Genomic DNA, 24,353 nt, shown 5'->3' with positions numbered 1-24,353 from the left:
GGAGCCGGCCCCGCCCTGCGGAGGCGCCCCTCGGGGGGGCGGTGCTGGCGGCCGCCGGAGAGCCGGGAGCGTCCCCCCGCCGTCGCCCCCCCCCCCCGCCCCAATCCGGCTGGATCCTGTTGCGGTGCCGCTGGCGCTGCTGGGATGGGGGGGGGCAGTCTCCCTGCGCAGCGAGGCTGGCTCGCAGGCAGCCGCAGCGGCTCGCCGTGAGGCACCCAGCGTGCGCAGTAGCGGGCAGGGAGCCGCTGCAGCTCAGGGGGTCGCGGCCAGGAGCCGCTGCCGCGCAGTCTCGCCATGCCGAAGAGAAAGGTGAAGCGGGTGGGAGCGAGCGGAGCCGCCGACGGAGAGCCGAGCTGCCCGGGCTGCCGCGCGCCACCGCTGCAGGGGCGGGCGGGTTTGGGGGGGGGGGTGGTGTGACTGCGCGGGGACGGCGCTCAGAGGGAGGCGGCGGCTCGGCGGGAACAGGAGCGGCGGCCGCCGGCGGTAGCTGACGGGGGACAGCGCCTTCGCGTCGTCAGCCCGCGCCTATCCCTGACGGGGACGGGGGGGGCCGCTGGGGCGCGGCGCCGGGCGCGGGCAGCCGGCGGCGCTGTCTGGAAGGTTCGGCGAGGCCCGCCGAGCGCCTCGGCTCTCCGGGACTCGAAATCCGAAAGCGGCGGCGGGAAGGGGCGGGCGGCGGAGTCACGTGCCGGCCGCCATCCCGCCCCGCCGCCGCCTGAGGCGCCTGCGCCGCCTGACGCGCGCGGTTTGTGTTGGCAGGTGACGGTGGCCGACGGGGAGGCCCCCGAGGAGGTAGGTGCCTGCGGCGGGCATGGGGGGGGGGGGGGGAACCCCGCTCCCGGGCCGCCCCCTCACCGCCGCCGTTGCTTTCTCTCTTTCCTTGCCTGTAGCCGAAGAGGCGATCGGCGCGTCTGTCAGCTGTAAGTGCCGGGGCCGGGCGGGGGGCCGGTGCCTGCTGGTACCGCGAGGGGCGTTACTGAGGGCTGAATCTCGGCCTTAACTTGTTCTTTCTTCTCAGAAACCTGCTCCTGCTAAAGCAGAGCCGAAACCGAAAAAGCTGCCGGCAAAGGTGAGAGTCGCTGGTAGCGGGGAGGGCGGGGAGCTGTCGGTTCCTCGGGCCGGTGCTGGTGCCGGCCCGTCCCCCGCCGTCGGTGCGCGGCGTCCCGGCGGTTTTGCTCATCCTCACCCGTTCCTTGCGGGAACGCTCGTGTAGCCGAAGTACCGTTTTCAGATGCTTCTGCCGGTATCTGCAGGTACGTCGCGGCTGTTTGGGTAGATCCTTGTTGGGTGCTCGCAGTGCTGCCTGGAAGTGTGGGCGCTGATCCGTGCGTGTCGATGTTAGTAACGGGCAGAACTGCTTGAGTGGCGAAGCAGCACTGTGAGAAAAGGGGATGAAATATACTCGCAACTTAAGCAGTATTTTAGGATACACACACACACACCCCCCTTGCATAACTTAGGCAGTCACTGAAAAAGATCAGTTTCCATTCATGTAGTCTAGCTTTCAGGTCTCAGTGTGTATGTATAAGCAAGTGTGGTTTAGTAGGATCTATTAGTTTTTCAGTATAATCTTCACAGTGCCAATAATTGTGTAAAATTCTTTCATGGGAGAAGCAAAAGAGGCTGTTTATCTGTTGGCTTGTCAGTATATATGGTTTTAAATGTGCCTTTGTGATTGTAAGGGGTTTTTTTAAACTATAGATTATGAGCATGTAAAATACATTAATGTAGAACTGCTTTGTAGACTTTATAATGTTTTCATTTTATTAATCCTACTGAACAGTTACTTAACAGTAATGCATCTTCATTCCAACGGTTTGAATATCAGGGAATTCCCATTCTCAAAATTGTAAGCCTAAAGAATTTGGGGAAGCTTTCCAATTTTACTTCTGATTCTCTTTTTTTTCCAGTCTTTGTGTGGTGCATCTAATTTTTAATGCTGCTAGTTGATGCTGACTGATACACATGATGCTGACTTGCTGCCTATAACTGGTCTAGAAAGAAACATTTCCACAGTTCACACATGGGGAAATACATAAACCAAGTACATCACAGACAGTTGTCATCTTAGAACATCAAGTAGAACACCTTGCATAAGGCCCCCCCAGAATGCTGCTGTAATGTGAATTATTATTTTCTTAAATAAATGTATAACTTATTTCATATTTGATCCTCTGTTCTAAAACTCATTTTTGTCACTTGGAAACTCTCTCATTGTAAATACAAAAAACCATTTCTGTTCAGATTGCATTTTACTTCTCCAGCTTTAGTACTTTCTCATTTTAGCTATCTGGACCTTCTTTAAACAGGTTGCAGAAATATTTCAGTGTTACATACCAAATGAGATTTTTAATTTTCTTTTCAAATTATTTTTTCTTTATTTTATCCATTGAAAGATGGTTCTTTGCATCAGCTTTGTAACTTTTTAAAACTTTACTTACAGTCTCTTTTTCTGGTTGGGAGATGTTTGCTCACTATGGAGTTACTTGGGGTTTTTTGAAATAAATATTAAGGAAGAAAAAATACATTTTGATAATCAAAACCCAGAAGTCTGCATGTGTAAAAGCCTGAATTTATAATAACCAAGTTTAAACTTTAAAACTTTTTAAAAAAGGATCTTTTTCCCATGGGCATGTTTCAGCTGTTTTCCCTGTGCTCCTGAGAATTTACAATATTACCTTTTCTAAAAAGATAGTATTTTTAGCATTTCTTTTAATTTAGAAATTCAAATATTTTCTGCATTTAGGGACATTGATGATTTAGTTACGTGACATAAGATGCTTCAGTGTTGGGTTGTGGGGTTTTTTTTGTTGTTTTTTTTTTTTTAACCCTGCATCTCTTATATATGTAATGTAGCTTACTGAGTGTATGCAGTGGTGTAAAACACAACTGCTCAATGGTTGTGATTGGGTGACAAAACCGTATTTTCACGAAGACAGTGTTCTATGTGAGCATTCATCAAAATTGGAAATATATTCAGATAGCTGTTAAAATGTTGCATATGTGAACTAAAGAAGTTGCATGGGTTTTTGTAAGAAAAATGCTTGGAGTGAAGAGAGTATGGAGTACTTCTGACCAAATGGTTTCTAATAGTAATCTAAGATACACATTTCTACAGTACTGAAAATATGGAAAAATGAGAACTTTATTTCTGGGAGTGAATTTTAGGTCAGAGACAACAAATTGGGACCTATTTTGAAGAACATACTAACAAAATGCACAGGATATTTTTAATGAGATTAGACACATTTTAAGGTAGGCAAGTGTAGTGATCTTCTGCTTAGAGGTATACATTTGCATTACGTTCTTCTGCCACTTCCATTTTACCTGCCTGGAAAAACTGTTGCCGTTTGTCATTTATTGAAAACTTTTGTTAGTGTCGTGAAGTAATGTCTGACAGATGGAGTCCAAACCAGCGCATTTATGTGATTCTAAACTGATAGAAATACTTTGTAAGTAGGGGGATCATCTGGAGGACAGGCAAACTTTCCTAGTGTTTGGTTGCTGTAGGAATGTTTGGGAGGATGTATTATAGATCTACATGAAAGTAGTTCTTGAACAAATACTTGCCAATTAACAACAGTCATGTTGGTACAGAGGATGTGACTGAGATCCTAACAAAGGAGTGCTGAAAACAATACTTGTAGGTGAGGCAGTTACTTAGGTTAGGTTACTGAAATTCTCACTTATCAATGTAAGAGGAAAAAGAGCGAAGTGCTTTGTGTTTACAGAGTGGGACTGCTTTGCTATTATTTCATGTGCCACAAAGTTAAACCATATATTGCAAATGGCTCTGTCTAGCCACTGGAATCTAGTTAATCTCATCCTGATTGGATTATCTCATCTTACTGACTACCCGAAACTGTGATTGTATAGAAAACTTTTTTGGCAGTTACCTATTTATTGGCTCATTGGTTGTTGGTAGTAGCTCTTGCTGTTTAGCAAGTCTGTAATTTTGTGTGGTTTTTATTACTTTAAACGCTTACCTAGTATGTTGTAGGAATTTACTTACTGGAAATATATTTCATTGTAGGATAAATCTGAGGACAAGAAAGCTCAATCAAAGGGGAAAAAGGGGCCTAAAGGAAAACAGACAGAAGAGACAAACCAAGAACAGACAAAGGACAACTTGCCTGCTGAAAATGGGGAAGCTAAAAGTGAGGAGGTAAAGTTGTCTCTGTTCTTTGGTGCAAAGCAGCTGGATAACTTACTGCACTGGTATATCCAAACATCTATCAGAAACATACGCAGTTCTTAAAATATTTCTGCCAAAAGAAAGATGTACTGTTGACATGTTAGTAGATACACCTGGAAAATTCCAATTGCCCCAAAAAGAATTGCAGTGATATGTTAACTGTCCCTGAAATTAAGGAAAAAGGTGAGAATTTTACCAAAGTTACGATACAGGATAATGTGCCCAAAGAGGGGCTATTTTCCCCGCAGGTAAGTCTTGGCAAAATAATACATAGAGAGTGTACAGAGGGGATACTGCTTGTGTATGTGTTTCATCTGATTGGGTTTTAGTCTGCCTTTGCTGTTACAGGAAGAGAGGTTCCTTCTTGCTACAATTTTTTTTTTTGTCAAATGCAGTATTCATTTTTGTGGGACTGGAAATAGTTTTCACTGAAAACCAAAAGTTGAAATGATTTAACCAAAGTTGAGATAACATTTATAGGAGTTGTAGGTACAGACAGTGCTGGTAGAAGGGACAGGTTAGTGCAGGATAGGAAGAGAAAGTGCAAGAACTAATAGTTGTTGCTGAAGAAAGGAATATGCCCCATCAGTCTCGGCTGTAATACTGCGTTAAAATGTCCAGGTTGCTGAAATTTTTGGAGTCACTGATCATCTAACTTAAAATACCCTCCACGCTGTATAGTTTTTATGGAATGTGGACATAATTTTAAATTTAGGACAGGATCTGCAGGTTGAAGCAGAGCTTCTTACTAGGGCAGCTATTAACAACTGGATGAAACACATCTTTTCATGTGGTAGCAGGCCTAGAATTGGTCTCAGGTTTCCGCAATATTGAATGCCTAGCTCATTTTAATTAGTTCAGTGGAGTTTGCTGATCAGATGGGAGGTGATTTTTTTTAAAAAAAATGTAAATACGTGATTCATGCTTCCTCTCTGGTTGTTGCATTGAAAAGTTATTTTTCTACAAAAAAAAGTATCTGAATTCTATCACACTGATCTATCAGTGTGCATATAGATCTTCAAGTGGAGGAAAAGAGTATTTGTTTTTTAGATAGATGATGCATTTGGTGGGCAAGGAAGATAGAAGACAGTACTTTAGTGTACAAGACAGTTTACTTTGGTAACAGTTCTCATGCAAGCTTACAGGGTGACCTTTGTGAAAAAGTTGTGCTATAGCTAAGAATCTCTTAGTTGGCTTCACTTTCTATGTAGGTCTGGCTCTGTATTACTGACACATTATTTGGTCTTAATTTGTGCATGTAGTATTTCAGCAATACCAGCAAAAGTTTAATTTGGCAATATTTCTCAGCTGGGGTCTGTTCAGTACAGTAGTGCAGAGATGAGTTACATTTGCAAGGAATGGATCATGACTTCTGGGGCACATCTTCATGCTGGTCTCATGTTGGTCACACCAAAATGACAGGCTTAATAGAATGCCCAAGTCCAGGAGAGGCAGGGGTATAGTCTGTCTTGTTGGACATACTGTTTTCAATCAGGACAACAGTGTAAGCGATGCTGCTGTTGATCCAGAGTCTGGTGAAAGGTGGTGACTTCTAGTGACGCTCACAGAGACCAAGGCCTGCGAATGGCAATGGCTTCCGTACTTTGTCCTTCAAAGGCTTCCCCCAGGTCGCAGTGAAGACTGAACGGGTGTTAGGGTTCCCATTTGTGTACTACTGAGATTGAATAATCTGTTCTGCTGGTGGTGCTGCAAAACATCAGAATAATTAAGTACAATTTTTCTGTTAATACATGTTACATTCCATTTTTTAACCTACATTGCAAATCCAGTGAGTTTTCCGATCTAAATGGAGTTGTAATTTTAATCAAGTTTGTATGAGCTTGTTCTGAAGTTGAGGTACAGCATATAGAGACTTGACTTGAAAACAATATACTCTGCTGCTACAGTTCAGTTTCACTGAATGTATTTTTACAAGATTAATTTAATGCAGTACTGTGTTTCTTAGTTACTTCAAAACATGGTAAGATTTGAGAATATGTTAACAGTGCTGTACTGAAATTTAAATGCATGAACTCTATAGAGTCTTTTCTAAACACCCTATGTGCAGGTATTTTAGCTTAGTAAGTTAAAAAGCCCCCTTTTCCTCTCATAAAGGCAGGAAATAATGAAATGGGCTTTGTTCTTTAAAAAAAAAAAAAAAATCCTTTGCAGTGTGTATTGAGTAGTAACAACAGCAGCATTCCAAAATTTATGCTGATGTATCTGAGGAGACAGAAGCCTTTGCAAGACAGCTGCTTTTTAGTAGGTCATTAGCCAAGAGAGATAAGCAGATCACGACACCAGTTTATTAAGACTGTAAAGAGTGGTATGTAGAAAGAAGCCGTGGTTGTTCTGTATGTCAGGTTAGCTAACTTGTGCATTAAAAATACTACAGACTAAGAGGCTGAATCACTTAGGAACTTTCTGCATTGAAGTGTTCTGTTTTTTGTCTTTTCAGACCCCAGCATCTGATGCAGCAGTAGAGAAAGAAGCTAAGTCTGAGTAACATCTGGTACCAAGTCTTTAATTGGTGGTCCTTATACCTTTCTTCTTGTACAATTCAGAGGAATATTTTTATCAACTATTTTGTAAATGCAAGTTTTTTAGTAGTTCTAGAAAACACATTTTTAAAAAAGAGAATCCCAACTCAACCCATTTTTTTACATATTTAGATAAGTGTAAATGCTTTTTTTAAGTGGTAAAATCATGTACTGGTTGTCTGTTTTCTATGAAACCAGAAATTAATGGCATGTTACATTAAGGAGAGGGCTCTGAAACCTTGATGAGGCTTCACCTTCCATAGACTGAGAGGGACAGTTTTTCTATCCTGTTAAATGAAGCATAACACAGATCAGACTTTGGAATTCATAACAGTAGGTTGAGAATGTCTTAACATTTTAGTTACTTATCTTTATGGTTGTACTATCAGTAGAATTGCTTATCTAATAAAACTGCTCCCTATTGGATTCCATGCTCAGTGACGTATATCTGTGACAAAGTTATTTTTGGTAGTTGCAGCTTTATTTTTTTCCAACATATTTGTAGCTGTGATGAGAAAGATGGGAAACTTGTATCTTCAAGTACTGACTTAAGTAAAAATTTTTGCTTGGCAGATGTAACTTGTTATGGAACTTCACATTCAGTTTTAAAGGACAGCTTGTCTACAAAGATCAAACAAAAACCATATGAAATTTTCCTAGAAAAAACACAGAATTACAGTTTTTAGATTTAAAAAACTATGTGAATAAAACCAATTGTAAAATTGTTCATAGTGTCTGTGATCACCAAACAAAAGCCAAATAAATCTTGATTATGAAAGGATGTTTCTGTAGCTCCTGCATTGACTATGGCAACTCACAGTCTAAGTGGCATAGTTTCAGAGTCTTAACCATGTTCTTAATGTTGTTAAAAATGTACTTTTCAGTAAATAGGTGGTAATGTAGGCAGTGAGTAGCCAGTAGAATGCTGTAGTTGCAGTCTAAATCTGGACTTCCAGTTTGAAAGCTGATAGCCTGGCGCTGGTTCTGTTACAAAACTCAGTGATCAGTAAGCATCAGATGTTTTCATCTGTTCCGCCTCTAGGAGTTTGCATATGCAATCTTGTGTAACTAACTGCTTTAACAAAGATGCACAGAGCAGTCCTCTTGATTGTTAACTGATCAGATGGTGGTGTTGTGTTGAAACAGTGGTGGAATTTCCCCAAATACTGTCTTAAAAGTAGTAAAGCTTCAGATGTTTGGGGGAAAATGAACCTAGACTGCGAACTTCCCCTGGCAGCAGAGTTTATGTAATGGAACCTGTAGAGGATGAGCTATGGAACAGCCTGGGCAAGGAGGGAAGTGCGAGTAAACTTCCCATTTGGTGCTGATGAGCTGTTAGATGACTTTACCATGCTGTTAGCAATAGCCTAAATGAGTAGCCCCTAAATAAGGCTGCAGGTTGACAAGAGCATTAAAATAAAATGTACGTGTGCTGAGAGCTAATTCATGCAGTACAAAACTGCCCTGATTCTTCCTTGCTGTATTTGAGGAAAATTAAATCAGTCTTGGAAGATTTAACAGCCTTTCATCAGAAGGGGGCATATTTAGTGTATATATTACTTAACCCTAAAATAAAAAGTAAAATCTAGTACAGCATTACTTCAGTTCTTCCACAGAGTACAGGGTGGTTTTGGTTGTAGGTTTGTTTTTTGGGTTCCCCCCCATTTCACATTATTTTGCTGAACTGCAGCAGGGAGTAGCATGGTTTTATCTTAACAGTCTGTTTGGTGCCAGTCAGACAACTGCCAACCTTGTCTTGGGAGGAGTCAAGATCAAAATGTAATGTTTGTTCCTTAGATTTTTTTTCCCCCCTTAACTGAGAACGTAGGTTCTTAAGTAACACCTGCAAGTATCTGCTTTCTGTACATTTTTGGTGTCTGTTTAAAATTGTCCGTTATTTCTAAAAAAAAGCAACCACTTTAGTTTCATCTGTAACTTACTTTCTTAAACAATGCTTTCATTTGAGAAAGGATTTTACCATTTTTACCTCTTCAGTATTTAAGCAATGTTTAAATCTTCTTTAGCTTATATGTATGATGCCCTCCCAACACTGGACCACAATACGCTTCTGGTCCATTTCCACCGCAGCTGTGTTCCCTGCAGAGCACACCTGTGGCTTTGGCTACAAGTTCCTGGATATTCCAAAACTGTAAATCTATGCCACTTCCTAACTCTCCTGCCTCCCACCTCTCACTCCGGTTACAGTATTTGTTGATTTAATTTAGTAGTAGCGTGGCATAGCTACATGACATTCTCTACTTTCTGTTTTTAGCAAGTCAAAAACACCAGTTAAATGACTCAAACTTGCAGGTAAATACCCCGAAATAACCTCTTACTTCCTTTTACCGAATGCCCACTTTTCATGTGATGAGTTTCTGATGTTGAGATCCTGTTGATTACTTTCAGCATCTCTCTAACATTTGCTATCCACTCTTTGATTTACTGTAACTGCTCCCTAACTCTAGGGGACAGTGTTATTTACTTTATTACGGAAGTGAAAGGACTCGGCACAGATAAATCAGTGATGGCTTCGCTTGTGGGATAGAGGAATTTTCATGCTGGAAGATGGAAACAACATAGGTAGTTCCATCAAGAGCACGGGATCCCTAGATCTGTTTTGAGCAGCGTGGCCTGCTTGATGCGATACAGAGTGAAATGGGCTTTCCTAATTATATGAAGTATGCCTAGCAAATAAGTAGGTGAATCAACGAAGAATTTTAATTGATTCTGCAGTACACAGATACAGTTGCCCTTCTCTGCATAGCGTGAAATGCCAACATAGAACCGTAACACACAGACACACACACATACCCCTCCCCCCCCCCCCCCAGTTTGGCTACAGGGAATGAGGAATTGTGCATACTGGTACTAGATGTTAATTCTGCCTACAGAATTAGTGGAAGGTGTTACATTTGTCTGACAAGAATGTCCATGAGCATGCTTCAGAAAAAGCATTCTTTCTTGTACAAAACCAGATATATTTGCTGTGTGCAGCTAGGGGATGGAGTGACAGGTAATGCAGGTGTGCATACAGCACTACAGAATAACATACGTAATGGAGAGCTATCCGTTTCAAAACGTGAAGAGAAGAAAACATGCTTCTCTGAAGTTAATCATGTTTGCATGCTGTTACTAGTCATTCTGGTTAAGAGGAGACTGTTTCGTACATGTTCATGCTGCACCATTTGGGAATTCATGTTCTAGTATCAACTGGATCACAGCTCTTTAAAACACTTAACACAGCCAGGATGCTGGAGTGCATCCAAGTTTGGCTAATTAGTACTGATTTGTCAATGAAATCTAGAGGAACACAGGTAGCCTTCCAGAGCGTGGCTGAAGCTTGCAACAATACAGGAAGCAGAAAACCATGGATTTTTTTTTTCTTCTTCCTTTTTTAAAGTCAGGTTTGTAATGGAAAGGATACCAGTATTTTTTTCTTGTACCTGAATTGTGACAGAGGAGCACTGACTCAGCAGGAGGTGTTGAAGGCAGGACACGGGCAGCAGTCTGGGGAAACTGCTGCTGTTGGCCCTGCACCTCAGGTGTACAGAAGCTCTTTGTCAGAAGCTGAAAAGCACATCTGAGGTAGTGAGACTAACAAAATGCACGCATGCTTCTATAATGATATGTAAAAATGTTTGACTTCAAAGGTTCTAAAAATGCATACCAAGCCACCATGGGTGGGGAATAGAAAAAGAAAGGAACAGCTCAGATTTAAAATACAGTCCTAGCCATTGCTAAATTTACATTGGAATTCATGCTGGACAGAGGTGAGGAACAACTGTAAGAAGGAAGAAAAGTGAAATGCCCCACGAACAGGCTCGCGGAGCCGGGTGGGGTGGAGGTGGCGCTGGCACCCGTCTGCTGAGGGTCATCGTGGGGCAAGGGCGCTGGCTTCGGAAAGGTGATGGCGACGCAGTGACGCTTTCCTCGAGAGGGCTGGGGACCGCCGCTCCCGACGCCGAGGTGCGGGGCGGCGAGGTGCCCCCGAGCACCGCACCCGCGGAGCCGCGGCGGCACAGGAGGCCCGGCAGCGGAGCTAGACGAGCCACCTCAAGCGGCGAACGGGAGCCAAACTGCGGTTACCCGGCCGTGTGGCGGCTGCGCTGCCGCCCCAGCCGCTCCCGAGCTCCGCCGACGCGGGAGGCACACGGCTGCTCCCGGCCCTCGGCGGCTCGGGGAGCGCGCAGGGCGACGGGCCGGGCACACGGCCCAGCTCCACGGCTCCGTCACCGCCCGCTCTCGGCGCCTCGCTGCGGGCCGCGGCTTGTCCCCGCTAGGCCTCGGCCTGGCCCGGCCCCGAGGCCCCCGGGGGCGCCCGGCGGCAGCTGTGGGGCCCGCACGCTCCCGGCCCTCAACGGCCACCCAACGGCCGCTCCGCGCGCACCCGAGCGCGCCGCGCGGCCCCGCCCCACCTCGGCGCGGCCCCGCCCCCCGGGGCTGCGTCACCACCCTCCGGCCTCGCGCAATCCTTCCGCGGCAGGGCCTGCCGTTCCCCCACCGGGCACCTTCTCTGCTCCCCGCCGCCCCCCGCCGCCTGCCCCGCCGCCGTCCCCGCACGTTTTCCGCGGCCCCACGCGCACCCGCCCCCCACACCGCCCTGCCTCGCGCCAGTCCCCGGGAGCGCGGGACGGGGACTACTTTTTCCCCCCGCCCTCCCCCGGACGTGCCCGGCGCAGGTGGCAGCGGCGGCACCGTGGCCGGCGGGGCGGCGGCGATGGCGGCGGCGCCGCCGAGGCTGCGCTAGCGGCAGCGCGGGGGGGAGGGGAGCCGGAGCGCGAGCGCGAGCGCGAGCGAGGCGTCCGGCGGGGGGCGGGGGCGGCTCGCTCCCGCGCGCGGAGGAGAGGGGAGGGGGGCGGTTGGCTGGCGGTTGGCGGTGGGGGAGGGGTGGCGCTGACAGGGCTATGCCGAGCCGGGCCCTGCCCGCGCCTGGCGCTGCCTGAGCCTTAATCCCTGCCGGGGCCGCCACGGCCGCCGCCAGCAGCGACTGCGCCGAGCGAGCGAGCGGCCGGCAGCCGCCGGGCCGGGCCCGCCATGGCCGAGCCCCCGGCCTCTTCCAACTCCGGCGGCGGCGTGTCCCTGCCGCTCATTGAATCAGGTAACACCGCCGGGGCGCCAGCGGCCGCGGGCCAGGGCGAGAGCTACCGCCGGTGCCGCCGCCGCTCCCTGCCGCCATCTTCCTGACCGTGATTATCAATTACAGTCCCCCCGGGGGCTCCCGGCCAGCCCCGGACTCATCCCCCGTCTCTCCCTGTGTCTCTTGCAGAGCTCTACTTCCTCATAGCTCGGTTCCTGACCACCGGGCCCTGCCGGAGGGCGCTGAAGGTGAGTACCGGGGCGCCGCACACTCACCTGGGCGCACAGAGCCCTCGGCCCTTCGCTGCCGCACGGAGGATGAAGGGGAGGTGTGAACAGCCGGTGTCCCCCTCCCCCTCCCCAGCCCTTCTGCGGCAGCCGCCGCTTGAGAAGCCGGAGGCTCGTTCGTCCGTAACTCTATTTTTCCCCTTTTCTCTGCAGGTGCTGGTGCAGGAGATGGAGCAGCACCAGGTCTGTGTGGGCTCTGATGAAATAGTCTCTCTTGCTGTAGTCAAGAGTTTCCCTTACTTTACAAGTCATTCAAGTTTCTTCTTGAAGAACGCTCTACTGTCTCAACTTCTTCCCCTCAGCACACATTGTTTGGATGTTGGATCTATCCCTCCTTCCCCTTTAACCACTCACTTTTCTTTTTTTTTTTTTTTCCCCACCTCAATTTAGTTGCTTCCTAAAAGGTTGGATTGGCAAGGAAATGAGCATTGTAGAAGTTACGAAGAACTGGTGAGACTTTTTTTTTTTTAAATAACCATTTCAATTAGAATGATGACATTGATGTTAGACCCTTTACCTTTAAAAGTAGGCCCAAAGCTTTACCTTCCAGTTTCATTCTGACTGTTAAAGTATTCGAGTTATTTTGGAAAGGGCCTTTAATTTCTTTACATTAGACTAACAAAAACACAAGTGGTGTTTTAAATTGAGGATATTGTTTACATAGCCGAGGTGGAGCTTGGCGTTGTGCATTGCTACATGCCGCTGCCTACATATAGGGAAGAGCCAATCTGAAGCAAGGTTTCATTTCGGAGTTCCGTGAGCAAGTTTGTTAAGCGCGTTTTGATTTGATGGTATTTATTTTCTGGTTGGCTTCCTTCATCAGTCCCCTTCAACCGATTAGGAAATGAAATCGCTGTTCAGAAATCAAGGGTTGGCAGTTCTGGTGCCTAGGAGTATGCTCTTTTTCTCTGGCTACTCACTGGTCATAGCTTTGTTCGTAAATGTTACAAAGATACGAGGGATCTCTCAACAGCATGCCTTCTAGGGGTGATGGTGTTTGCTCTAAATGTTTGAATTTGTATCTGTTCATGAATGGAAGCCTGTGTTTCTCCTGCAGTTTTATTTTACTGCTTCTTAAATGGCAAAGTATATTTGGCAGTTGATCTTGTGAAGTGATGGCCTGGTGGTTTTATCCTGCTTTGTTGTAGTTGATCATGTTTTCTTTAAACTGATGTTTGTTCTCACTTTTTCCCCCCCTCTTAGGGATTCAGGCATTCTAGGTTGATTTGATCAACTTCTCCTATAGCCATCATTTTGTCTATTATTGCAGTTAAATCCCCTTGTCCCTCTTGTGTAATGCTTGAAGGTCTCAGAATCATACTTGCATAGAGAAGGAATGAAATTCTGTTTAAAACATTTTCTTAATTATTTAAGTGCTGCTTAAAATGATAAACTGGATTCCATTTCTTCTGCTTGTTGGTGTGGTCAGTTGAGCAAATGAGGTTTTAGATTAATGTTTTAAGTCACTAAAAAGCCTAGTCTTGCTAAACAGGGATACTTTCAAGCTCTGACTTGAATTTAGCAATCATGAAATTAGTATTAAGTTTAAAAAGGATTGTTTGAGGGGTTTTTATTGGTTAGTTGGGTTTGTTGTGTTGGTGTTTTTACCCCAGATCTGGCAAAAAAGTGGTGGGTGGTGGGAGATGTCATGTATGGATTCTTCCGACTTAAGGTTTTTTAAACTGTTTACTATGCATATACAGTTGTCAGATGAATTCTTTAATATGTGCTACTTCTACCTGATTTTCCCTACACAATTTAAAATAAATCTCTACACAGGGTAATATTATTTCAGAATATCCAAATTAATCTTCTGAAGGTTTTAGTTTTTTGTGGCAGAGGGGCGTTGGGAACCTGTTGTTGTCTTACTGGTTTCACTCTGAATTTGCAGAGACCACAGACAAATTCAGTCATGTGGTACAATTATTTATTTTCCTCTTTGTTCATCATGGAATTGGAGCAAGACTTTAAAATATCTATTCCTTCGAAAATCTGAGTGAAACTACTTAAAAAGGAAATGAATTGCAAAGTTTTGGATACATGCTTCTGTTGGGGATTGAGTTTGCAACATATACTTCCTGATGATGGCATGCAAACAAATTGGTTTATAATGCTGTTTGTAAAGTATACTGGGCTTTCTGTCCTGAGTGTCATGGCTGGTACTGCTCCTTACCAGTTCAAGAGGCAAAACTTAGAAAGAAATTATGAAAACGTATATTTTATAATCTTCGGACTACCAAATGTATTTCTTATAATCAACCTTAAGCATCTGATGAACTGATTTACTTGGATACATTTGGCTGTGTGGTAATGTTCACTATTTTACTGATATTACTACTTCCTTGCCCTGCCAGGAATACCACCTATACCCCCACAAGCTTTATATGTTACTTGGATTTTTATTTTCAAAACAAGTATTAGGTTGTGGCTTAAATTGTGTTGTTCTCAATACTCAGTGTGCGTTTGGGCAACTTTTTGTTGAACAGATCTTATGTGACAGCGTGTGGTATTTTTATTCCAGCTGTTCTGATGACGAGATCAGCCTTGTCAGGACTTTCCCTCATCTAAGCATAGTCAGTAGGCTAGGGGAACAGCATCATGAGCACCAGCTAGTTCTGCGTGTGTTCTGAGCTACAAGGGCAAGAAGCCACGTACCTGTGTTGGTGTGGCCCTCTGCCTCTTCTGAATGCATTGGCTGGGAATAGTCTGGCTGCTGAAGTAGCAGTGTGGCTTCTGGGTCTAACTGGTTTTTACGTGGCCAGATCAGAGACTGGAGTAAGCATGGAGCTGTTTGTGCCTGCTGATTCAGACTTCCACAATAGCTTAAATTTATGATTCTGGTGGTTTGGTCTACTCATCTGTGTAAACCCTGCTTTGCATGTTTAACTTCTGCATTATTGTGATTGACATATAGTTGGATAAAGTCTTTTTTTAAATATTTTTTTTTCATTGAACTCCCAGAAAGAAGAGTGTGGAAAAAAAAAAATAAAAACCCACACACATCTGTTCTTGCCTGAGACATCTGAGTGTGTGTGGGTGTATTTTTTTAGATTGTTAGATGTGGATAGTATGGGATCCGTCCTGAATGGATGGATGACTGTTTTGATCCTTTTGGTTTAAGAAGGTAGGGCAGTCTTATGCTATGTAGTACTGGTTCTTCAAGGAAACTATTTCTGGAGAGATTCACTCAAACCTACTAGTTTGCAGTTTACTGAACAACTGTGACTGAAGTACTAGCTGCGTAAATTCTTGTGCTTGATTACAGGAAAATTCTCATATGAGTTTGAATTTTATTTTTAGTAAAAATAGAGTAAATTGGGCAAAGATGCTCATTGTAAGGTGCTGCACAAATGGGTGCCATATGAGTGAATGTTACAGGTTTTCAGGGTAAAATACTCATGTGCAGGAAGTTACTGAATTTATTTTTACTACAGCTCTGCCATTCTTGGAAAGTACTGGCTGAATTTACTAGATCAGAACTTAATAGAATTTATTTTATTTTGTAAGTTGAACTTACAAATATTTAAACATTGTTTAATATACCTATGCATATTGACACTTTTAGATTCATCTGTTCTGGATGTAGTGTGTGTGTATATATATATATATATATATATGTATTTTTAAAACTTAAATTTCTGTCAGGTGCTGTCCAACAAACATGTGGCTCCAGACCATTTGTTACAAATTTGCAAGCGTATTGGCCCTATACTGGATAAGGAGATACCACCCAGCATTTCGAGAGTGAATTCTTTACTTGGTGCAGGGAGACAGTCGTTGTTACGTACAGCAAAAGGTATGGCTTATTTATTACTTGAAATGGGTATGATAAATTTTCTTAAATGTATGTTGAATGCTTTTGGAATACTTAAAAGTGGTGAGTTTTCACCAAAATTGACCCTCGCTTCTTCTGTACTGTGTTTAATCAACCAAAACACCAGCGATCTGTGTATTAGTGGTATAACTATATATTGATTTTTGTGAAGAGAAGGTTTTAAGTTGCATCACAAGAATTATTGTTACACTTGAGTGCTGAGGCTGCTGAACATGTCCAGTTTTCTGTGTTAATGCAATAGGATGAATCATCAGGGTGCAGGTGCTACTTCTCTAACATCTCCCAACACTCCCACTAGTATATTGTCCCCTGTTGGGTTTTGAAAGCAGTAGCTGTTGTACCCTGTTCAGTGCAAATGTGAGACAGTAACACGTTTTCTGAAAGCTTTTTTTAATTAATGCAAATGGCATCAAAATTAGTACTTGTGAATTCTGTACATACACAGGAAGAAAATACTTGCCTGTAACTTACAGGGAATGGTTGGCAATGCATAAGCCCATACTGTATTTGATAGGGTGTGACTTAGCTTTACTCTTACCTTTTGAATGTTTCTGGGAGGGGAGTTGTTCCTGTGTTTGTATGAAGTTCTTTTGCGTGGCTGGATGCTGTATTGTGGGATTGGTCTATGGGATACTGTTGTGTTTTCAGCTATCTGTCCTAACTGCTTCCAAGGATGCACATTGAACAACAGTGACTGTTCTATCCTGAAAATCAGGGCTGCAATTATTTCAGCATGTGTGTGTGAAAGTAACTGTCAGTGTGGGAATTGTCAGGTAGGAAGGGACCTCTCAAGGTCATCTAGTTAAATAATTTCATACTAATAAATATAATATTTATAAATAAGTATTTATGAAAACGTTAAAAGTCTTAAAGGCTTTGCGCTGAGAATGAGTAGGAAAGTAGGAAAACTTCATTTGAAAAGTTAGCTTTGTGCTATGTGAACTGCGGGGGCATCACTATTTAGGAGTAATTCCAAAGTCTGATGGTTGTTTGTGTTGGGTTTTTTCCATCCTTCTGTTATTCTGTTACATGAATTTTTCTCTCCTCTGATGCTGCACTGTCCATGCAAAGTTTGGGGCATTTGGTGTTCCTGTCTCTTTAGTTGTTTCAATACTGTGTTTGAGACCACTTATAGATACGTTCTTTACTGTGTCTTGGAACTACAGCTCTCTTGGCATTTTTAACATGTACTTGTCATAAACTTCAACCAATTGGTTTTAAAGATTGCAGGAACACTGTTTGGAAGGGCTCTGCGTTTGCTGCTCTTCATAGAGGAAGACCTCCTGAAATTCCTGTGAACTATGGCACACCACCAAATCTCGGTAAGCTCTTTCCAACACTTAACACTGCTCCTGTGAGCATATAATGTGTATCTTGATACTGGCCATGCTGCAACCCTGAAAATTGCACCTCAGAACTGGATCTGGAGGCTTATCTGGAGAACTTTATGTGACTTCACTGGAGTTACTTATTGGGTGCAAAGGTCTGCTAACAGCGCTAGTGAGACAGTAGCCTCTAGATGACACCTTGTTCTTTAATAAAGCTCTTGTGTTGAGTAGGTAAACCTACAGAAAATACATATAATTCTCCTTTGGATAGAAGAACTCTCTAAGGTGTGATTTAAGGAATAGAAAGCCATGGGAAAATAAATGCAACATTTAGCACTTCTTATTTAGAGACTGAAATTTTGATTGGAGCAAGTTTAAAATACTGTCTTGATATTATACATAGAAAAATTCGCAAATACCCCTGATCTTATGAAATTTGAGTCATTTCTAGTAAGCCCTTAAGTAATATATTAATGGAAGTTAAATAAAGTCATATTTTGGAATAGACCTGTTTTAAACGTTAGTATGTTCACTCTTTGATTTCTTTGCATTCTAGTGGAAGTACATCGAGCAAAACAATTAACTGGATATGCAAAGTTCAGTACTTCATTTCCAGGAAGTATGTATCTGCATGTCAAGATGCACAGACGGATTCTTGGCCATCTTTCTTCTGTATATTGTGTTGCATTCGATAGGACTGGACATAGAATATTTACTGTGAGTTGATGAAATGGATCTGAATATAGTTCTAGATGGATGCTAGGAAAAGAACTTTGAAATGCATGTTATGCTAAAACTTCTGGAGGTGGATAGCAACAGTGTTTAAAGTTAGCTGATTAAGCTGTGCTAGGTAGAACAATTTGATACGATTAAGGGGTAGAAGCATGTAAGAAGTTGTACTTAATATCTGGTCAGGTGTTGATGTTGTTGTACAAGATTTTTTCAGTAAGGTAGTTTGATGAAGAGGCATAGGAGAAATTGCTTTTACAGAACAGTACTTTCATTGGCCCTTGCCATTACTGTAAGGAATCCCCTCGAACTTATTCCAGACTTTTTTAATTATATGGTATAGATCTGTGGTGATTGGACTGTAATCCTGAACCATAAATGAGCATTTTTGTTTTTTAATGTTGGTTGTATGACTTTATTTCTTTCAGATTAAAATGGCTTATGTAGTTTTAAATAGAAGTGTAATTTACCAATCTGTGGGAAAATATAGTTTGGTTCTTCAGAAGAAATCTAAAACTTTTACCCTGAATGTCTTTGAAAATCTTTGCTGAGTGTAATAAATGATTTCTTTCTAGGGCTCAGATGACTGTTTGGTAAAGATTTGGTCAACTCATAATGGCAGGTTATTTGCCACATTACGAGGACATTCAGCGGAGATTTCAGATATGGCTGTCAATTACGAAAACACCATGATTGCAGCTGGAAGTTGTGATAAAATGATCAGAGTGTGGTGTCTGAGAACTTGTGCACCAGTTGCAGTCCTCCATGGACATACAGGGTCCATTACCTCATTACAGGTAAGTTTTTTTTTTTTTTAAGTATTTCTACATATTGAAGCACTAATAATGTAGATAGATTGTAAGAAGCAGCCAGTCCATGAAACTTATAAATTTCACTTGACAGCATGTTATGGAAAGTTTGAAGGTATTTTAATCAAATAGTTGAAGACAAGAAATAATTTGGGAGGGGGAAGATGCTGTTGCGCCTGAGTTAGGAAGTTGCCTGCTTTAGTAGTAGAATCTAGATTGATGGGACACTCTAAGAGTAGCTAGCTGTCATGTTGGTAAGAAAGGACCAGTTTCCTTGGTTGCTAATTGAAACTGAGAAACAGTCATGTGAATGCTCTACACCTCAGAGCCCTCTGTTTTTATGTTATAACTTCTTGAAAAGGAAGGTTAGTAACATCATTTTCTTTTGATGCAGAAAAGTATTGTTGTTGCTGTTACTAGGTTAGGAGGTAACATAGCAAGTGTACATCTTGCTTTTCGTGTGCTAGTGCAAGGAACTGATGTTCTATTTCCAATGAAGGCTTGCGTGTGAATATCAAACAGCTTTCACTGTGCCTGTCACTGGTTTTCACCCGACTGAAATTATTTCTGTGTGACTGCCTGGGGGAATATTAAAGTGTGAACATTAAGATATTGATGTCAAGAATTAGTCAAAGCCACAGGAGAAACCTGCTTAAATAATAAAAAAGTTCCTTGCTTTCCTGAAATTCCTGAGTATTTAACTGAAGATAATGCCAGGAATCCTTCTTTGCTTAAAAAAAAATCACTACCTGTAATACTTGAGCTGTTGGAACCAAAGGGAATTTCTGGGAAATACAGTGACTTCCAGTTGCCTGTTACTGGTTTATGTGGGTGAGTGTTCTCATCCAGTATGTGATTCTTAGAGCTTCTGTGATAAAGGTATGTCTTAATTTCAGAACTATAAGTTATTTCAAAAGTGCAAAGATGTTCAGTGTAGTATGTTGTGTATTTAAGTTTGAAGACTTTGTGATACTTCTGTGTGCTATTGGTAGGCCTTTGAATTCAGTCTTGTTTTGGCCTTTGTAATTCCTTATTTAACAGATAAACTCATTATCCAGATTTGCTGCGTTTTCTAATGAGACAAACAGGCTTATTTTGAGGGGTGAAGTAGTGGCCACCTGCCAGCTTGTGAAGTTCAGTACAAAAATTAGTTTTGCAGTTTTGTCAAAAATGCTGCCTCCAAGAATAATCTTTGTATTTGAAGAGCTTCTCTGGCATTCATTGCATTTATTTGGTTTTGTTTCTTTGTTTTTTATTGGCAAAGCACTTAACTTATGGAGTTCCTTCTACTCTGTGGTGGATTTTTTTTGTTTAAGCATTTTTAGTAATACTGTAATTGCAATATGTACAATTTATATGACTGTTTCCAATGGTGGTAGTAATAATAATTGATAAACAATTTAATCAACTTGTGTAACTTGTGTTCTGTAAAGTTTTCCGAAGGATAGCTCTGTGCATAGTAGTAAATCCATGTCTTAAAAAATACGTGTGAGGACTTCCTATTAATTCGTATGTGATACCAAGTTACACATACTTGGACTATCTCATAACTGATGCTTTGCTTAAATATAGAGTTTAAAAAGTAAGCCTGTCTAGTGAAACTTAATTCCATACTTTTTTTTTTAGTCTGCTCTGCTGTTTGCTTCATTCATTGACAAAATTTTTAGTGAATGCTTGTGGTTAGTTAAGACTTCAAAACCAAAGCAGTGAATAAATTGATTTTTATATAGTTCATTGATGAAACATCGACCATAATCTGAAGTATAAATGTTATTTTATAAGCATTAAAACAACTGCTTTAGCCATTTTAGTTGAAAAATCTGAAGTAAATCGATGCTTTACATTAGTTTTTTTAAATATCTTTTTGTGTGGATCTGATATTCCTTTCTTCTCTTTAGTTTAGTCCAATGGTGAAAGGCTCCATGCGATACATGGTCTCTACTGGTGCAGATGGAACTGTTTGCTTTTGGCAATGGGATGCAGATTCCATGAAATTCAAGTATGTAAATGGGTTGCAAATTATCTCTGTGCCATACCATGCTTGATTAAAATAAGTGGAATGATTTTAATTAGCTAAAAAAATCTGATTTTTTTGTGATCATAAAAGTGTTGTGGAAATAATCTATTATGTAATTATTTTAAAGCACCATGACTGACTATATCCTGTACAAATTTATGTTACTGTGTTGCTCTGAGAGATTAGTCAGGAATATTAACTTCTTACTACACTAAAAGTACAAATATAAAACAACTAGAATTGCTAAACATAAATATATTGGAGCAATATAATAAATATTTTTGTTTGTATTGAGTTTTAAACAGTCCTGTAGTTTTAGGATGTCACTTACAGAATTTGCATGCAGAGTATGTTCAGGATAGTTTTTAAATGTTCTATATGTGATTGCTGTTTATTTGTACAGAAAAAAATAGTTTAGATTATTACTGGACAGAAGGGATCTGGGATCATCAGTCTGTACTAGTATTGAGCCATATAATGGAAGTTGGTATAAAGTAATCCTTTTTACGATAGAGCAGCTTCTTTTTCAAAAAAATCAGTACGTTAGAAAGCACAAGATTATTTTGCTTTTTAATTCAAATTTGTGAACTTAAGGTAGTAGAATTGCGCAAAAACTATGAAAGGTATAGTTTCATCTGAAGAATCTTTTAGGGCTGTAAGTTACAGGAGGAAAGTGTTTAAACTGGATCCTTAATTATTCACCTTCTGAACTCAACTTAGAGGACTGTGTCAGATGTAAGCATTGTTTAAATTAGGTTAAGCATGGACTTAAGTTAGTTTAAGCATTGGTAGGTCTCAAAGCAGCATTCTTAGGAGTTGAATCTCTGTAGTGTGTGTCATACAAACATGAAAAATTTTCTTACACAGAATTTCTCAATATTTCCTTTGATAAACAGAAAACATTGGAACAGAAAAGCAGTAGAATAATGGGTAGAAACCTATAGTGCTTTTAAGTGGCACAGTGCTGGATTTCTCCTTAATGTAGCTCTTAGTAGCTACTTTCTGTGAGATTCTGGCCATGTCAACTGGAAGAGCGTGTATATGACTTACAGAACAGGAAACCAGTCTCTTAAATCACTATGTGCACAGTGTTGCAAAACTTCTATTTACTTCTGCAAAATTCTATGATTTTGCACAGCATTCTGTAGTAATGGTGTTTTGATAGGCCTTATTTCATTTACTGTGGGTGATTTGTAATGTGAGAGCAAGAGTTCAGTACTTTGTGCATATGTTGTGGTGGGGGTAAATCATACTTGCAGAAGGATGAGAGAAAATAAACATCCTTTGGCATGTCATGTTATCCTTGCTAGGTAATAGCATCTTGCAGAAAAAGTCATGAGCTGTGTGGGCTTCAAATATCATTTGTGTGTGTACAGTAATTTTGGAAAGAAAACCTTATTGCTCATCCTCCTGCACAAGATTTGCAGGTGTTAGTGTATGTATTTAAGAATTACCTGTAATGTAGATGTTTCAAGAAACATACCTTTATGTTTTAAAATGCTGATAAAAGCCAAGTTTTTGTATGGCATGTCCCATTTCAAGCATCTTTTCTTTTTAAGCAATCGGCCGGTGAAATTCACGGAGAAACCTAGGCCAGGGGTTCAGATGCTTTGTTCTTCATTCAGTGTGGGTAAGTCATGGACAGATTGAGTTTAGCATGTGGTGTCTCTTCTTTCCTCATTTATTACAGAGTTATTGTAGTACTCTGGTTGTGACAGCTTTGAAATACACAAAGCCAGGAGCTGTGTAGTAAGTAGCTGTATATACATGTATAGTTAGCCTGTGACATAAATACTGTGGCTTGCCTTAGCTAACGGTGAAAGACTGTTGAACTACGTGGTACTATTTTCCCTTTGCCATTGGTGATTTTACAGAAGTAAAAGTTGCATGATAGTTGTTTACTTTTTATCCATCTTTACTGGATTTTTATTTTTGTTTAATCCCTTAGTATAATATCAGGAATTTGCAAAATTAATTCGCTAAGATAAAGTCACGGTCCACTCAGTGGACTCGTGATGGTTTGTTGACTATGATCTCAAAGCACAAAAATCAAGGCGACCACACCAAGGGGGTTATGCTTCAATCAAACAGCACAATTTTATTGTTTGCCCGTAAAGCGGTGTGTGATAGGTAGAAAGACAGAAAGTGAATAAAAGGTAAAGTAAAAAGAAAAGGAAAGAGGATTATAGCTACCACCATGGGTCCAAGGCGTCCCTATGGTCCCAGGTCCAGGCAGCGTCCCGCCGGTCCTTCTGATCATCGTGGTCCTTGGTGGGGAAGATCTCCAAAGTTCAGTTGCTAAGAAGGCATCTTTTTATGCCAAGCAACACACCTTGCTCGTTCTCTGGTCCATAGACTTCTGCCAGTCTCCGCCCTCTTGAGCCAGGTTATCTTGCTCCAGTGGCGGGTAGCTTCAGACCAGGAGGTGTGTTCTTGTATTGTTTTCTGGTTTGTTGTTATGACCACAGTTGTGATCCATCTTCTGGACAGCTGTTATGCGGCCTTATTGAATCCCAGGTGGCAGGGAACGGCATAGTACTCCTCGTACCGTGCAGTTCTCTTTCCCAGGGTGTAGTTGTTCCTTTCAGTCCCAGGTAGCAGGGAGTGGCATAGTACTCCTCGTACCATGCAGTTCTCTTTCCCAGGGTCTTTGTGTCTTGGTGTCCATGAGGACCACATTCCATCTCCAGGTCTCTGTTGGCAATGTTGAGACAATATTGTTCTCTTTAGACTGGCTCTTACAGATACCACAGTCAACAGCACTGCAAGTGGTTGCTGCCAATTGTCAAGCCCCTGATTCTGTGCTAATTGTATTCAGGGATGGTCATAAAGAATCCCTTCTTTCTTAACATCCCACGAATGTATCTATAAATATGCTTCACTCCTGGCTTGTAGTCTTCTCTCATTCTAATCATGTTGGTGACTTGTGGAAAGGTTTACTGGTACCAGACAGCATGGACATTAGAAGGAACTTGGGAATTTCAGAAATACAATACAAATCAAAGTGTAGTAAGGTTGCCAGGATATAGCCCTGGGTTGTGTTTGGGTTTGGGATTTTTTTAGGTTTTGTTTGTTTGGAGGTTTTTTGGGGTTTTTTTTGATAGCACTAGAGGTGCCAAGGGGCAGATCTTAGTATTGCTGCCACCACAGATAAATGCCTGTGTACTTAAGCTGGTTTACTTGCACTTCTACCCAGTTTTGAAGTAATTCACTGCCATTAATGAGACACATGCTACAGTGAAAGAGTCATCTAGATAATTCTGCTGATGACTAGCTGTAATCAAAGGCTTCTGTGCGCAATTGGTAGTTGTAGATGTTTGAGCACTCCCCTAGTTAGGTATTTTAAAATCTTTGTCACACTGAGTATGACTATTTATTTTTACTATGGCAGAGAGAATTCTGAAGCAAGAGGGAGATTTCCTTCCACATCTGAATGTCAGTGGAAAAGCATTAAAAAGACACTCTTCAGATTATTTTTTTAGACTAGGCATCTGAGAAATGTTAGTGATCTGTTTTAGTTTCTTCCCCAGTAGCTT

General features: G+C 42.0%; 2 protein-coding genes across 5 annotated transcripts in view; both read left to right on the top strand.

Annotated features, from left to right (window-relative positions):
- The first annotated feature begins 108 nt into the window (after nucleotides 1-108).
- Nucleotides 109-7,516, top strand: HMGN1 (high mobility group nucleosome binding domain 1). Its single transcript, XM_037376554.1, has 6 exons — nucleotides 109-309; nucleotides 760-792; nucleotides 891-920; nucleotides 1,019-1,069; nucleotides 4,034-4,165; nucleotides 6,654-7,516. Exons 1-6 carry the CDS (start codon nucleotides 295-297, stop codon nucleotides 6,699-6,701), a joined length of 309 nt encoding a protein of 102 aa, XP_037232451.1. The 5' UTR covers nucleotides 109-294; the 3' UTR covers nucleotides 6,702-7,516.
- Nucleotides 7,517-11,613: 4,097 nt separating this feature from the next.
- BRWD1 (bromodomain and WD repeat domain containing 1) overlaps nucleotides 11,614-24,353 on the top strand; it is a 64,310-nt gene continuing 51,570 nt past the window's right edge. The window contains exons 1-10 of one of the 4 annotated variants that reach the window (XM_037376548.1): nucleotides 11,614-11,833; nucleotides 12,002-12,060; nucleotides 12,253-12,282; nucleotides 12,490-12,549; nucleotides 15,745-15,895; nucleotides 17,158-17,256; nucleotides 17,819-17,979; nucleotides 18,567-18,788; nucleotides 20,699-20,799; nucleotides 22,377-22,447. In XM_037376548.1, the coding sequence (XP_037232445.1) occupies nucleotides 11,770-11,833; nucleotides 12,002-12,060; nucleotides 12,253-12,282; nucleotides 12,490-12,549; nucleotides 15,745-15,895; nucleotides 17,158-17,256; nucleotides 17,819-17,979; nucleotides 18,567-18,788; nucleotides 20,699-20,799; nucleotides 22,377-22,447 (1,018 nt within the window). In that variant the 5' untranslated portion in view covers nucleotides 11,614-11,769. The remainder of the gene's footprint in view (nucleotides 11,834-12,001; nucleotides 12,061-12,252; nucleotides 12,283-12,489; nucleotides 12,550-15,744; nucleotides 15,896-17,157; nucleotides 17,257-17,818; nucleotides 17,980-18,566; nucleotides 18,789-20,698; nucleotides 20,800-22,376; nucleotides 22,448-24,353) is intronic. The other 3 variants (XM_037376547.1, XM_037376545.1, XM_037376546.1) reach the window with 3 other exon arrangements.

Source organism: Falco rusticolus, chromosome 2 (assembly GCF_015220075.1).
Source record: "Falco rusticolus isolate bFalRus1 chromosome 2, bFalRus1.pri, whole genome shotgun sequence".
Lineage (NCBI taxonomy): Eukaryota > Metazoa > Chordata > Aves > Falconiformes > Falconidae > Falco > Falco rusticolus.
This window is presented reverse-complemented; position numbering and strand designations above follow the sequence as displayed.

What these genes read in the sequence shown, in the direction of transcription:
- HMGN1 (XM_037376554.1), top strand. An exon ending in ACGGGGAGGCCCCCGAGGAG is followed by an intron (nt 793 to 890) that starts GTAGGTGCCTGC and finishes CCTTGCCTGTAG; the next exon opens with CCGAAGAGGCGATCGGCGCG. An exon ending in GATCGGCGCGTCTGTCAGCT is followed by an intron (nt 921 to 1,018) that starts GTAAGTGCCGGG and finishes CTTTCTTCTCAG; the next exon opens with AAACCTGCTCCTGCTAAAGC.